Source organism: Psittacula echo, assembly GCF_963264785.1.
Source record: "Psittacula echo genome assembly, chromosome: 2".
Classification (NCBI taxonomy): domain Eukaryota; kingdom Metazoa; phylum Chordata; class Aves; order Psittaciformes; family Psittacidae; genus Psittacula; species Psittacula echo.
Window position 1 is genome coordinate 137,908,326 of NC_137737.1, and position 16,485 is coordinate 137,924,810.

The following is a 16,485-nucleotide window of genomic DNA, read 5'->3' on the forward strand; positions in this document are numbered from 1 at the left end:
CCAGAAAGCACCCTTCCTCACTGTGGCACAAACAGCCTCTATATAAACATTCCCAGCTGAAGTTTTTCAAGGGGTAACTATAGACCGGTCAGCCTCACCTCCATCCCTGGGAAAGTGGTGGAACACCTTATCCTTGATGCCATCTTAAGGCATGTCAAGGATAAGAGGGTTATGAGGGGCAGTCAACATGGCTTTACCAAGGGGAAGTCATGCTTGACCAACCTCATAGCCTTTTATGAGGAAATAACACGGTGGATGGATGATGGGAGGGTGGTGGACGTGGTCTACCTTGACTTCAGCAAAGCATTTGACACGGTCTCCCACAGCATCCTCATAGCTAAACTGAGGAAGTGTGGCCTGGATGATCAGGTAGTGAGGTGGACTGCAAACTGGCTGAAGGACAGAAGCCAGAGAGTTGTAGTCTATGGGGCGGAGTCTAGTTGGAGGCCTGTATCTAGTGGAGTGCCTCAAGGGTCAGTACTGGGACCAGTATTATTTAATATATTCATCAACGATTTAGATGAGGGAATTGAGTGTACTATCAGCAAGTTTGCTGATGACACTAAGCTGGGAGGAGTGGCTGACACGCCAGAAGGCTGTGCTGCCATCCAGCGAGACCTGGACAGGCTGGAGAGTTGGGCAGGGAGAAACTTGATGAAATATAACAAGGGAAAGTGTAGAGTCCTGCATCTGGGCAGGAACAACCCCAGGTTCCAATATAGGTTGGGGAACGACCTGTTAGAGAGCGGTGTAGGGGAGAGGGACCTGGGGGTCCTAGGGAACGGCAGGATGACCATGAGCCAACACTGTGCCCTTGTGGCCAAGAAGGCCAATGGCATCCTGGGGTGTATTAGAAGGGGGGTGGTCAGTAGGTCGAGAGAGGTCCTCCTTCCCCTCTACTCTGCCCTGGTGAGACCGCATCTAGAATATTGTGTCCAGTTCTGGGCCCCTCAGTTCAAGAAGGACAGGGACCTGCTGGAGAGAGTCCAGCGCAGGGCAACTAAGATGATTAAGGGAGTGGAGCATCTCCCTTATGAGGAAGGGCTGAGGGAGCTGGGTCTCTATAGTTTGGAGAAGAGGAGACTGAGGGGTGACCATATTAGTGTATATAAATATATAAAGGGGGAGTGTCATGAGGGTGGAGCCAGGCTCTTCTCAATGGCAAACAATGATAGGACAAGGGGTAATGGGTATAAACTGGAACACAAGAGGTTCCACTTAAACTTGAGAAGAAACTTCTTCTCAGTGAGGGTGACAGAACACTGGAACAGGCTGCCCAGGGAGGTTGTGGAGTCTCCTTCTCTGGAGACATTCAAAACCCGCCTGGACACATTCCTATGTAACCTTATCTAGGTGTTCCTGCTCTGGCAGGGGGATTGGACTAGATGATCTTTTGAGGTCCCTTCTAACATACTGTGATACTGTGATGTGAGCTGGGATGAAAGCTGTTCAGCCAGAGAGAGGACAGCGTGTCTCTCCCACTCACACATTCCCAGGACTTGGTATTACTTGTACATTCAAATTGGTACCTGAAGCAAAATTCGAAGTGTCACTGTGAATAATAGTAGTCCTAGCATCAGAATTGTGCAAGATGATTTCATTTGCACTAGCTTGTATTTGGTTGTTTTTCTTGGAATTAAATGCAAACAAGCTTTATTTTCTTCTTTAATGCTGCTGTGTAAAACTGGCTGGCAAGCAGCAGTGCACTTCTTCCTCTTACAGATGTCAAGGAAAATTCTGGAAAAAAAAAGAATTTGAGAATGTTTCTTAAGCTTGTCTATTCCTTGTGTTTCAGTCCTAAGAAGTCCTACTTCCGTCTTGCTGAAATACGAAATACTGTGGCAACATGAAACCAAGCCTGTTCAATTAACTTTCTTATTAGGCAGGTAATCTGCTGATGACAGCTTGTCATCTTAAAACTTGGGGAGACACCAAAGCTATCCTGGTTGCCAGACAATAATTCTCCCTCATTAGCAACCCCCAGAGCTCGGTGATGGAAATGCATCCTTCCGGTACCCACAGGGGTGTTCAGCAGCCAGGCTTTCTTTTTTCAACATTACTTGCTGTATGAAAAATAAGTAAATCGTGCCCCTCTGTGGCAGTTTCTAGACTACACCGCTAAGAACTGGGCAAAGCTGGTGCCTCTGTTTCTGTCCTCATCTTTCACCACCAGGCAATCCCTCACACCTGTGAACTGAAGGCTGACCCAGCCTTGTTTTTCTGGACACGGCAAGACTAGCTATCGCTGCTCACAACTCGCACCAGCTGAAATTTTGCCTCCCAAGCCTGTTACACAAGTTGAAAGTTCTTTTCTTTTCCCCTCTCTGTTCTGGTTTACTGTTTTCCCTCCTTTACAACAGCAGTAATTTCATTTTCAGTACAGCCTTGGTCCTTAGCTGAGGAGTTCTGAGGCTCCAGCCTGTGAGGGGAGACCCTCTGAACATCATGGCCTCCAATGACAAAACCTCTCATCCCCACTCCCAGCTGTGGATGGGCTGCATGTTTCCAAGTAAAGCAGAAGCTCGCCAACTCTCTTTTAGGGTAAGGCTTTTTCTTCTGCAAGAAAGCATCAGCCTTGTAGAACAGCTGCTGATTGCTATTAATTATTCTTGATGAGTTGTAGTAAAAACAAAAAAGTGGTTTTCTCTTTTGCCTCTTATTAAGAGGAATGTAGTTGGAAGGTTCCCATTCATTGCCTTGGTTAATGTTCATTTCTCATCTGACTGGAAGCACTAACAAGGCTACAGCAATGTCATACATAATACACACTCATCATGATTGCCTCTTCACCCCTGTTCTGAGCATGTGCATTATGGAAGCCTTTAATTACATGGTCACATACTATTTTTGTCAAAAGACCCCAGCACTGCTCAGATGACAGTACTCAGCAGCCTGCTGGTTAACATTCTGTTCTCCTTCCAAATTGAGATTGTTATCAGTGCTGCAAATAGTCAGCCACTGCTTTTGAAGACACACTTTTTTGAAGATACTTTCTCACAGGCTTTAACAAAATACTCAGGTTTTGTTACAAAACTGAACACTACAACGAAACACCCAACTTTAGCATTGTTCCCCAATAAATTTAACTATTTATGTTCACTGCCGTAACTTCACCAAGGGACTTGGTTAGGGTTAGCAGCCTCTGTCACTACTTGCCTGACTTTACAGAGGTGACGAGATCAGACATCTTAGGGTCCCAAGCCTGAAGAGTTGTTTCTGAAATGCCCAATTCCCAAACTGGAGACCTTCTGCCATACTTCCATACTTGCCAGTGTATCTACCAGTTTTCTTTCCTGTATCATGTATGAATCCTAATTACTTGTCTGTACCAGCCCGATATCCAAAACTCAGGCATTTCAGGTCTGTTCTTCTGTCCTTCCTAGACAGCTTCCTCATCCACCTACAGCTCTTAAATGAGCTCTAGAACAAGTCATTACCCAGGGTCACACAAAGTTCCTTATCTGTTTCTTCCTTCCTACACTGGAAGTCTCACCATCCTTGTTCCTAGCTGATTATTCTGCTGGACTCCTCACCCAGTTTCTCATTCCTTACTCTGTGATCTCATCCCACACCCCTCTGCCCAGAACTTTCTCAAAAATCTGTATTGCTTCCATCAGCTGGTTGCCATGCAGACTTTTTGATATGTATGTTGTAGTTCTGCCCACTGTACTCTGATTTTCTTAACCACTCACCTCTGTTCACTCCCTCTTCCTCACGCTCAGTCATTTCAGCTCCACCCCAAGAGGGTCTCATCTTCCCAGTGCAGCTTAGGACAGCTGTGTATTGTTGTGCATCTGTCAAAACTCATTAGACCAACAGAGATCCCAATAGCTGTAACAAACCTGTGAGGCCTAGGAGCATCTTCCACCTACCTAGTGCATTTTCATGGCAGGTCAGGAGAGCTTGCACCATCACCTTTTACCCACACACATTCACTTTTAGCATAGCAGCTCTGGGTATATTCACAAGGAAGGAGTCCCAGATGTTCCATCCACTCCCCTGGCACAGCTGATCAAGATTTCAGTTGTTAAATGTATGCTCATCAGCTCACCTGAACCATTAAGCATGCCACAGTTGACTGAAGTTGAAGCATGAACTCATTCTGAAGGAACCAAAGCTGTCTCTACATTACCCTCTTCAGACAAGAAAGGGAGTAGTGCTCAGACTGACTCAAGGAGGTTACTCCTACGTATAAAATAGGTTTCCATTTCTCTCCATACACCTTTCAACTAAGATTGCTATGTAGAGTCTGAAATAAATTCCTGCATTTTAAAGACTGTGCTTCATGAATGAGAAACTTTTTTATAATAACTATACTGTATCAAATAAACTCTACTCCATCCTTCTCACCTAAGCACTCCCAACACCCTGATCAATGTTTCTCATTATGAAGGAGAAAATTGAAGGAGAATAAGAAATTTCTTCTTTCTCCAAGTTTTTTAATTCTTGTTCAGTTCACTCCAAGGGACTCATGGGTGACGATTAAGATACAAGAATTTTCACTAAAAGACACAAAGTAGGTTGCTGTCATTTCAGATTGCTTCACTACCATTAATCCTAAGCACTTCTGGTTTGGAAGAGTTCTTCTGATAGCTTGAGTTGAAGGGTGAGTCCTGGAGTTTCCATGAACACTGGGCCTCTTCTGAACTGCGGAGATATGAGGCATTCTCCATATGTTATGAGAGACAAAACAGCAAGTTATTGGTATGAAACACCATTTTTAGGGAATGTATTTTCATTGCTCCTTTTGTGATCTCCTTTCTTTTGGCAATTTCTCCTCTACCAGCCTTGAAAGAGTCAGCTCACCAGCAGAATCCATCGTCTGGGAGGCTTCATAAGACTGGTCCACAGCGTTCAGGTTGGCTGCTTTACCCCAGCATCCTGCTGTCTCCCCAGTCATTGCTAAGTTCCCTCTTCACACTGCCTTCTGTACAGAACCCTAACAATTCACCTGTGAGAGAACTGTTCATTCAATTTCCCTTCCTACCCCCCTCAAAGGCACCCTCCTTTCTGCAACTCAAATCTGCTTTCTACAAAATATCGGAGATTTACTGTAATAAATGCATAGCTGCATGCTTTTTACACAATCCAAATGAATTATTTCATGGGGAAACTTGTATTTCAACACACTGCTTGGTATTTTAAAACATGTTCAGCTTTTAAATCACTTCCATTTCTTACAGAAACCTTCACAACTTAAGTCATGTATACAGTAAATACAGCCTAACAGCTCAGTTCCTTCACTTTATATCCCTTATCCTCTCCATGAATGAGTCTCATTGCAATCAGTGATATTACTCACTAATTAAGAAGAAGTTGGTGCATTTGAGTAGAAGAAAAATACTGTGTAATTAAGTGGGTCTGATTTTGACTTTGGGGGGGGGAGGGGGGCGTCCTGCAGGACCTGAATCAACCACAATAGCCATCACAGATGTCGTTGCCTGTCCTGATCTTGCAATACACCACAAGTATCTTTTTGAAGACAGTCACATTCACTCAACGAGAACAGGTAATCAAGTTACCTTTGTTTAGTATAATCCAGACTGCTCTTTAAATATGTAGGCCCAAGTGTTGGGTACTATTTCCCAGTATTTAGAAGATCCGCCCCAGAGCATTCCTTTGGGTGTTGACATGTTTTGGGAACAGGAAGCTGTATTAAGCCTGCTCTGCATTTATAAGTCCTTGTCATTTCCTCCCCCATCCCATTTGATTTATTCAGCCTATTCGATTTAGCCTATGCTTGACTGTTTCTGTTTTTCAGCAAAAGCTTCAAAAGATAAAGACCAGTGCAAATGTGAAAACCTTGTGACATTCCAGAACTATGCAACCAATGAAGTAAGAAAACTCACCCAGCGATATATCCTTTCAGAATAATTCTTACATATAAGACAAGGGGATCAGGTTAAAAGAAATTATAATTGTAACACATTAAGCTGTCTCCATAGCTCAAATCCATCTACTGTAATGAAAAGCTAAAGTACTTAATAACATTAATCTCCAAGAAGCAAGGCTTTCAAAACTTGAAATCTGCATATCCTCCATAGAAGGAACTAAATAAGGATTTTAACTTTTAATAATCCCTTGCAGTAAACACCTTCAGGGACAGCAAATGAAATGACTGGTCAAATTCAAGGCTAACATTCTTTGCTTTGGGTTATTTCTTCAGATGGTATCAAAACAGCATTTACTGCTTACAAGAGTCAGAATATAGGGGATGTTTCTCTTCTGAACTGCTTGGTGAACCACCAGATGCAGTGAGTCATTTAAAACAATACTCAAAGAGAAATTCAGAGGACTGAGATCTGATTAATTTCACATAAACAAATGTGCAAATAAAAATTAACTAAGTGCAGATCAACAGCTTCCCTCCCTCTGTCTTTTCAAGGCAGCTGTCAGTACTGCAGCCTTTTCACTACCTCTAACACCCACCAGATGTCTCAGGACACAACAGCAGCAGATTAGCAAGACAACTTTCCATCATGTTTTACATCCTGCAGCAAATTCCTGTATTTTCTTCATGAAAGCAGATTCTGCCTCTGCAAATACATAGCAAGACGACATCTCATTTGCTGTTTAAGTTTTCTAACCACGTGCAAGACCAATAAGCATTTGCATTCTTCTGTGCAGAAAATAGCAATGACAACAGCTTGTAACTGCGTGATTCCTAGACAACAACAGCTTAAGAACTAATGAACCTGCAGAGTTAACAGAGTCAGACCAACAGAGCCCTCAGTGGTAGTGACAGCTGGCAAGATGCTAAATATTGCCTACGAGTTCAGACTTCACCTCCAGCTGTTTTGCGTAGCTGCAGCAGACAGCCTTACTCTGTCTCACCTTTCCAAGTGAATCCTTTAGCTAAAGGAATCATGCTCTGATCATGTGACTAATTTGAATTATTCCATGCTAAAGTAGAATTGCTTCATAAAGGGAAAGAAACCCATCACATAAGTTTATTGTTAGGCGCTTCAAATGCTCATTAACATTTATACTTCCCTGAAGGGTGTTCACCAAAGTCTCCAAATGACTTCCAAAAAAAACCTATAGGTCATTATCCACAGCTCCCAACCTAGATGCTGAAAGAAAGGAGACCACCCCTCTTTCCCCCTTAAGGAGAAGCCTTAGCCTCCTTACTGTTATCTCCTGCAGCTGGGCTATGAGTAACTCTGAGCTTACTTAGGATCAAAGAAAACAGACCTTAGCTACATGGGCTTTTTTGCTTTACAATTTGAACCCTGTGATTTTTAGAGTCTGAAAAGAACTCAAGGTGATGGAAAAACTGCTGATGCCAAATCAGAGACCTAGGCATATTTACAGGAAGGAACATTTCCAAGCACTTCTGCAATACTGAACCACCAGTGCTTTGAACACAGTAAGAAGTATGCAGCTGCCTCTCCATTACAAACATCGTTTCTCTGCCTTATCCAAAGAGCAGCCTAGATGCTGAGTAACATACTAGTTGTTGATACCTGCAGAAGACTGCTGGCTAGTCCTCATCCCAGGGATCTGGGGGGGGAGGGAGGAGGAGACCTGGCTACAAAACTAACTGGTTACAGAATATAAACTTAAGGGGACCAATGCAAACTGTTAATGATTTGTATCCAACTACATTTAACTTTTTCTATCAGTCAGATGAATGCAGTTTCTACTGCTTGAACCTCTATAAACACCTACATAGAAAGCAGCTCAAATGATGCTAGCATGCATATGGTGGGGCCAGCCCTAGATCCTGCGGAGCTTTTGCTCTACTCTACATCTATCTGGAAACCACTGGCCCTACACTGCACCTCCTTAGGGCTGGAATGTAAGATCATCAGCAGTCATTCTTCCTGCAGCCAGGGAGCTCCATACAGTTTTAAAATCTACTGTTAGCTCATACTTTTCTGTGTGATGAAAACACTTTTTAAATACCACTGACTAGGGTATTTAGGCTTCCCTTTCAAATAGAGGGAAATGGCCAGCTTTTTGAAATACCTGCCTTTTTCATAAGCTGCAGCCTGAACTTCATGTTAAGGTATGCTTGTTAATGAACAGGGCTTCACACAGCTTTCTCAGCTGATCAAAGCAGAACAATAAAATACAGGGAGTATTATATCAGAAACTACTGGGAGTCAAAGAGGGCAACAAAGAGGAGAAAAACTGCAAGTTTACAGCCCACAGCAATCAGGCAGCTGACACCACTTTTCTATTAATGCATCCTGTCAGTAGTTCTCTTTCCTTAACTTCTGTCTACTGGAAGAAATGACAAAGAGAATGGAAGACTTGGAAAACAGGCTAAAATACTGACCAAAATTTGAAGGCTATACTACACTGTATATTTACACATGCAAACTTGTCAGAGCTATTTTCTTAAACTGGTTCTAAGTAAAATAACAAATCCTTGTGTCTGAAGTTGAAAATATTTTGGATCCCTGCATCTATATACGTGTTCTGTCTTGCATTGACTGCAGATAAAAAAAGTTGAAAATTATATAAACGATTTAGTAACCAGCAAAAATTCTAACTAAGCAGAACTGAAATAAGCTATGCAAAACAATAAAATGCTGTTATTTTTTGAAGTGAAACCTCTACATTTTGAAGTACTTTTAGGGTATGAATTTATTTGGCTTGCTTTTCTGTATTTCTCTCCTCCACTCACTCTGCTAGTATTTTAAGCACCCCCGTTTGTATGGATACAGTTTTATATATATAAACAGAGAAGTGGGACAGCATTCTCAGCAATTAGGTTTCACTTATAGTCTTCAAACACCAGTCGACTACTGAAATCAGCTGGAAGTAAAAATACAAATTCATGTTGAAACTGTGATGAAAGCAGGAAGTCTGCTGGATTATCAGGGTATCATAATATGAGGTTTCAAGTACTTTTTCTCTTACCACATCCAGACCATGTAACTTCTCCCTGCTGTTCCTTGCTCAGCATTAACTTTCCTAAATGCAACTAGTATTTTAAATTATGAAGACCCTTTTTGAGCAACAACTGCAGGCCTGTTTGTGCTTAAGACAAATGTAAACAGTGAACTGCTTCCAGTCATACTGGCCACCTAAAGTGACTTAAGTTTCACTCTTTCCCCTCTGCAGCCAAGGCATGCTTCCGCTTTATCATCACACTAAGAGCCACATCTAGATTTCACATAGCAGTATCTAAGCTATCTTGAACTGATCCAAATCTGTGGTTTAATAGGTGGAGACACCAGCACTTCCGCCTTTGCTCTGATACACACTGGTTTATCTATTCTCTCCAAATGGAAATACACAGCTTCAGCCATTCTGTACTTCAAGTAGTTGCAGCAAAACTAGACGAAGTGATCTCAGATCTCATGAGCATGCATGGATACAAAGCAACAAGTTTTAAAAGGTACTTTAAAAGGTACTTTGTGCTTTGCCATACTTTGGCCAACAAACGCAAGTTCTGCATGGATAGCGGTACATACTGGTTTTCACTAGGTGTTTCTTCTACTGCATGTCAGCAAAACACTGGCACCTCAATAATCAGTAGCAAGGTCCTGTAGTCATGATCTCGCATAAAATGGGCACAAATCTGTAAGACAGCAGAGTCCTCAGCAACAGTGACTTGAAGATGTTGTTAGAGACAGACGAGTTTGTATTCAAAATGCTAAAAAAGTGACCAATTTAAAAATCAGCTTTGAGAAGTTCACTGGCATCTTACTGGAAGTATGTTGTTATACATCATGTCTAGCAAATAGGTATCTTATTTACCATCTGACATACATATTCTCTCGGAAAGAAAAGAAAAAGGGTAACTTGCATTAGTAGTTTGTGATTGACCTGGGAGTGGGAATTTTTTAAATTGTAAGTAAACTGTATGGGAACCCCCACCAACATCTCACATTTGCTTGTACCTCACATTTGCTTGTACCTCACATTTGCTTGTACCTCACATTATGCCTTGTTTTTGCATTAACACTCCAAACCCCAAAACCAAGGAAGGCCTAGCTTGCTGGTATTTGGCATCATATGTCCTCCTCCACTTACCTCTCAAGACCCACAACTTCTAGAGAAAGAAACAGCCAAGTTTTGTCCTGTGAAGGTTATTTCTAACAGAACAGGAAACAGCAGTGGTAATGAATCTTCATTTATATAGTTTGTACCCTAAACCCAACAATGTTATAATACAAATTTTTCTTAAAACGGATCTGTAACCAGTTTTATTGTAGAAATAACTCTTTACAGCATTTACTTCTCGCTGGTTTGTTCTGGCATGCTTCTGATGATGTCAGAGTCACCTGTAAGACAGAAATATATTGTTACAAGAGGACCCACAGAAAGATCTGTTTTCAGAAGTAAGCCAAAACTAACCACAAAAACCTGAACACACTGATTCTACAAATAGCAAACAAGTTAAAAGCAATACAAAGACAGTCTGTTCAGGAAAAAAAAATAATTTGATGGCTTGATAAGAATACTTGTAACTGTATTTTACTCATCCATACACAATACTTTTACAATAATTATGTATCTGTCACTAGCATTTACAAAGCCAGTACTAGAACAGCAATCTAGTTCTGGAGGACACAATGCATAGTTTTAATATAGCGAATGTCCAGCCTCCCCTGATCACGACAGTATCAGGACAGTGAGAATATTCGCATTACATTACACAGCAATAATATTTACTTGCAGTTCCCAGCCACTCAAAATCAAACCTGGAAGTAACATTTTGAAAGCAAAGTTTACAGCTAGTATTTGCATACAAGCAAGCTAAATAAAGTTTTATGAAGAAACAGCAAATTCAAAACAATTTCACTTGGGGAACATTTGGTGTAAATGATTACAGAAATCATTAAATCCATGTGTATGCATTCTGATCAACAAACAGAACAAGAGACTGATTCTTCTCTTAGAAGATCCTGGAAAGAGGATGAGAAGTCACCTCATTAGCAGTCTACACGAGGAACCTGAACACCTCTCTAGGACAAAAACTGCTACCAAACCAGAGTAACTACAGACTTCCAGTTTTGAAATAAAATGTTTAATATCATTTTCAATCCTGGATTAGCACCACCTACATATAGGTTATTTATACATATATATCATTCTGGGAAGCAGGACAATTCACGTTCCTTTGCCTTACATTAAGAACAGTCAAAAGGCTGATGTAAGCAGCATGTTGCACCAGCTCATATTCTAGTTCATGAGCTCAGAAACACATACCGTAAAGTTGCTTCCCAGCCACTGAACCCTCTTTACAGACCAAAAGGCAGACAAAACTGAGGCTCACATGGTTTAGTGTTAAAAGGAGCGTAGTGCAAACATAAGCAGCAGAAACTCCAGGTTCTAAGAACCTAGGACTCACGAACAGGATCTTGGTAAGAGGAAATTATGAGTTAAACCTGACAGACAGTTCAGCAAAGTGTGTCATCACACCTACATGTCAGTTGCTCAGTGCTGCTATTCACAGGTAAACAGAGGAACCACCAATACATAACCATTTGGTCACTATACTGTAGGAGAGACATACCTGGGTCAATGATAGCCAGCGTGCACACTCTGTAGTATTTCCCACATGCTGTGCCCAATTCAATGTTGTTGCCGCTATAGTGGTGGACACCAGTCTTGGCAAGCATAGCGTAGTACTCAATCTCTGATTTTCTGAAATTCAAACGCTAGTGTTACAGTACTGACACTATTTACTTTAACTATAATACAGTGAGAGCAGCTTTTAACTCCAACCACTTAAACCTTAAGCAGTTTTCCTTCCCACCCAGAAAAACATCTGTTCCTTGCCAGCCATACTGTGGCTCAGGAACCCTTATCCAGAAGCACGCTGAAGGTATGAAACCACAAACCCACTTCTGGAGTGCAAACCCTTGAGGATCCTCCTACATATGCTCATTTCTACAGGAAAGAAGAAGATTCAGAAGGTCCAAAAGGTTGTAGGAGCTGAGCCAAAGTATGACCATTATTATCATATACCCAGTGGCCAGATGCCGAACAGAAATCTGGCTGCAGTTAGCCAGGAAAAACAGTATTTTTTTCTTAATGATTTTTAAAGTATCAATTTACATTCCCTTCTCTTCTGACTTCCAGCAGGAGATTCTAGTGGTCAATACTATTCCTCAAGCACTTTTGGGATCTCCACTAAAAGACTGCCTACTGCAACAGTCCTGCCATTTGTCAAGCATCTGATACTGGCTTTCTGCATTTGCAGTTTCTTAAATCTGTTGAGATCCCTTGACGGCAAAAAGAGCCCAAATATTCTACGAGAGATGTCATAAAGTCAGTAAAGATTTGATTCTCAAAAAAGCAATTTCACAGGCCAGGAACCTAAATTTGTAACTTTGACAGCAAATTTTGTGGGCTTCAAATACTTTAAATCAGTGTAAATCACCAGTTTTCCTACATGTGAAATTATTTCCCATCACATTCCTATGAAAAAAAACCCACAGGAATTCAGCCCCACTATACTTTCAATGACTGCTACCAGTGTGAAAAGCTTCCAGTATCTTTAATAGTGGGAACACTGAACTGGAAAGCTAAAAAAGTGTTAGGAAGCATTTCAACACATCCAGACCTGAAACTGCCATACACCAAACAACCCATCACTTTTACTTCATAGCACTCTGGAATACGCTAGCAAAGTACTCTGCATCAGTAATTCACAGGAGCAATTAGCATGAAATATACTCTGTATTTGCGTAAAGAACCTGTCTTAAAAGTTTTTTCATACATCTGCTTACCTCAAAGCAGGGCAGTTGTTGGCTAGGATGACCAACTTGGCTTTGCCCTGCCGAATCATCTTCAGAGTCTGTTTGTATCCTAGTACATATTTACCACTTTTCATAACCAGCTGAAGCCTAGAGTTTATGGACTCTAGGGACTTTTTCTGAAAGAGATATAGAAAAGCATTATTGTATGTTACTTCACAAAAGTAAACATACATAAGAAAATTAAAACATTCCAAATACAAGCAATCTATGATTCTAATCATTTTCCTACAATTTGCAATGCAGAGTAATAAAATCCAGCCTACCATACGAGTATGAGAAAGTTTGTGCATAAAGAGGTTGCTGATGCTTTGTTCCCAGTTCCATAAAAATACCTCCTACCAACTTATCTTACAATAGGGAAATACATCTCGAAGCACTGTTGCTGATATTTATGTTAACCAGGTGTATTTGACAGGCCTTTATCAAAGCTCAACTAGTCAAGTCCAAGTAAATACACCTTCTGGCTTGCAAATCTAAGGTCTGGACTATTCCTATTCCTTGGGCACATGCTAACAGCACACTACTGGTCAGCAGAAACAGGCAAAAGCATGCAGTAAGAGCGGATGCTCCCAGAAGAGCATGGTGCTCATGACAGCAGACAAGTGCATTTGCAAAGATGAACCCCTAACCACCACCTTAACTAGAAAACCATACCTGTCAGAGCCGTTCTAAGAGAAAGACAAGAACACGGCAGGAAACGCAAAAGCTGCTCTCCATCCACACTAGGAACCCAGCACCAGCTCCCCCTCCCTCTAGCCAGCACCGGGGTCCCGTGAGTAACCCGGAATACTGCACAGGAGGGAACCGAAGACAAAGTCACCGGTGGGAGGCAGCCGCAAGGCGCGGCTGGGGCCTGTGCGAGGAGGCCAGGGCCCGAGCTTCGAAGAAAGCGACTGACGCCTCCGGCTGTGCCCAGGCCCCCAGCCCATGCCCGGTACACTCCGCCTCACAGCGCCGCGAACAGCCGCCCCGACCCGAGCAACGCCCGCCGCCGAGCCGGCCCGACCCGCCGCCGCCACGTGAGCCCGGCCCGGCTCGCTCCCACTCACCGTCTTCTTCGCGGCCACCATGTTGCTGCCTCGCGTTGGGTTGGGCGGTGCCTGGAACACAAGGGGTACGGAGGAGGAATTATCACCCAGGAGCGGTCCCCGCGCCCGCCCGCCCCGGCCTGGCCGAGCCACACTCACCGGAGACGCGCCGCCAAGATGGCCGGGCAGACGGAAAGGAGCGAACTGCCTCAACGTACCGCACTTCCCTGCGCGGCAGCTCTCGCGAGAGCGGGGCGCAGCTGACACGCACCTCCCTCCGGCTGCTAAGGCGCCTGCGTTTGGAGGTCAGCGCGGGTGGGGTCGGGGAGCTGTGCTGTGACAGGAGGAGGTGCAGCTGTGGTGATTGCCAGCCCGTCTCCCTGAGCTCTCCCTTTCTCCAGGCGCACAGGCTCCCGTGTTTCACAGAACGAGTCTGAATGCCCTTGTCCCCGTCACCGCCTTAAAGGAGACTTCAGGCGCTGACTAAGGAAGCCCCTTGCAGGGATTGTCCCAAGTGCCCGGAGCTTCCCGTTCACTGTGGGGCTGTCACTTCTGCCACAGGGCTGATGTGGGAAATGGCGGTTTGGGAAAAACAAATCTTCTCTGGCATCACAAGCCACTGGAGCAACAGACGTACATGCTGGTCTCGCTCCGTGTTTCCCTTAAGTAAGTGCTGAATACACTGGCTTTCTGTAAATCAGCAGTGCCTTAGTTTCACCAGGCCCAGTATTGTCTGCCTGCCCTGAATTCTGCACTGTGGTCATAAATAAACTGTCCCAATGAGATACAGCCTGGATTTCAAACATGAAGTATGAAGTATCACTGAGCTTTCAAACTGGATTTCAAACATGAAGTATCACTGAGCTTAGGAATGGCTCAGGTTCCGAGACTGTGCGGTGGCCTTGGCCCATGCTGGAGCAGCTCAGTCATCTGCTGTGCTGGAATCACAGTGCAGGAAACCTCTTCCTCCCCCCATGGGCTCTGAAGCTTATTATAAACATGGCTATGACATGAGGTCCTCAGTTTCAGCCTAAGAAGAGTTGTGATCAATCCCATGGTTGTGTCCAGCCTAGGACAGACACCCATGTTGGTGCAGTGAGCAGCAGCACAGCACCCGTTCAGCTGTCACCTTCTTGTGATCAGCAATGTGAGTGTTTGGGGTAAGAGTTTTTGGGGATTCCCTGTGAGACCCCCCCAGGAGGAGGCCTGGGTGTCCACCCACAGGACAGCAAGTATTCTGCTGATACCACACTGCTCTTAGGACGTACTGCACCAGAAGGGCACCCCAGCATATACCTTTTCTTATTAAATTACAGCTTTTCTGGACTTGCCTGGTTTAGCAAAGCATGGGAGTGTGTTGTGCTTGATGAACTTGTTGCCTTTAGGGATTTTGATGCCTTTGCCTATATGGGATATGTAGCAACAAACTAAAAAGCCAAGCCAAAACATGTTGTATTCTGTTATTCTAGTATGCTTACATTAATAAAGCTTACTTCAAATAAGGGAATAATCTATGGCAATATACTGGCATGCCTTTCTAATGGTATGGCTGCCTCCATGCTCAATTTCTTCTGCTCTATGTTAGAAAAAAATATCACCAAACTTAAGTGGAGCTTAAATATCCCAGATGAAACTCGAGCATTGGTTCATCTCTAATGGTAAAGTCCACTGGGAATGATTTATAGATTAAGCATAGAGAAATAATACATGTACTATATAAATAATAGCATAAACCCATTACATTTTGGTGTGTCTCTATAGTCCAATTTCATTTACTGAAACAAAATAATTTTCAGCCCTTTACAGAGTATACTTAAATCAGTTTTGAAGTGTACTTCAAACTTTCATTTTCTTTGGCAGCTGAAAATTAAATGCCATTCCACATCTCCTTTTCTTGTTCCTCTGGCCCAGCACTGAGGTGCATTGCTAATATTCCTACCATCAGATTGTGACTTTGCTTTTAATTCTTTAAACTTTTACCTGGTAAGGTTTTACCTGGTTTACCGAAATTACTGGGAAGAGAGCATAAAGCCCAGTGAACCTCGCGAAGTCTTCAGCACGATTCCTTTCAACTCTGCCGTGTTTTATGTTGTCTTGCAGTATGTGGGAGCTGTGCACGGCTCCGGCAGAGGGAGCTGTTGTCAAGAGTACCTTTGCAACCTCTGCTCAAGGTAGGAGAGAATGCAGTACCGCTCTTAAGAGTTTATAAAACTAATTCTTCCCAGTGATGTGTTTTTTTTAAAAAACACTTCTATTTCCTAAAGAACTCTTTGACAGATGCTTTCGTTATTGAACCCCAAATTGGAGAAAGAAGCACTGCTGACTCTCACCCCCAGATCCCCTTTCTGTGGCCATGAAGGCCTCTCCTGGGGGTCTGTGGTCCACAAAATGTCCTTGAGGTCAGTCCAAGTCAGAGGAAAGCAACACTAAAAGGAAGAAAAGGCTTTGGCCCCACAAAAATTCCTTAAACAATATTATACAGCCACTGTTTGTTAAAAATCAGCAGCTGGGAGTGGCTGTTTACAATGCAGGTGTTTGAGAATTAAAGCATGGGGGAAGGCCAGCAGACATCAGCCAGTTTTTCACCCTCCACAGGTGATGCTGAGCTCCCCTCTGTGATGAGACAGTGATACAGCAGAAATAAAAGAAAGGGAGGGAAGAAGCAGACAGTGTCTCTATCTTCAACAAGCAAGTCTCAAGATGGAGAGATCCAGGAAGCAGCAGGCAATCTC

General features: G+C 43.1%; 2 protein-coding genes across 2 annotated transcripts in view; one reads left to right on the top strand and one right to left on the bottom strand.

Annotated features, from left to right (window-relative positions):
- Nucleotides 1–8,397, top strand: part of MATN2 (matrilin 2) — a gene marked incomplete at its 5' end in the record, with an annotated part of 61,514 nt that extends 53,117 nt beyond the window's left edge. Inside the window, 4 exons of the mRNA XM_080610714.1 lie at nucleotides 4,787–4,858; nucleotides 5,402–5,509; nucleotides 5,762–5,859; nucleotides 8,233–8,397. Coding sequence (XP_080466840.1) covers nucleotides 4,787–4,858; nucleotides 5,402–5,509; nucleotides 5,762–5,859; nucleotides 8,233–8,283 — 329 coding nt within the window. The 3' untranslated portion in view covers nucleotides 8,284–8,397. The remainder of the gene's footprint in view (nucleotides 1–4,786; nucleotides 4,859–5,401; nucleotides 5,510–5,761; nucleotides 5,860–8,232) is intronic.
- Nucleotides 8,398–10,074: 1,677 nt separating this feature from the next.
- On the bottom strand, nucleotides 10,075–14,016 carry RPL30 (ribosomal protein L30). The gene is made up of 5 exons (XM_080610715.1): nucleotides 13,913–14,016; nucleotides 13,775–13,825; nucleotides 12,696–12,841; nucleotides 11,477–11,607; nucleotides 10,075–10,241 (listed from the first exon to the last, which is right to left on the bottom strand). The coding sequence occupies exons 2-5, from the start codon at nucleotides 13,793–13,795 to the stop codon at nucleotides 10,192–10,194; spliced, it is 348 nt and encodes a 115-aa protein (XP_080466841.1). The 5' UTR covers nucleotides 13,796–13,825; nucleotides 13,913–14,016; the 3' UTR covers nucleotides 10,075–10,191.
- Nucleotides 14,017–16,485: the final 2,469 nt, after the last annotated feature.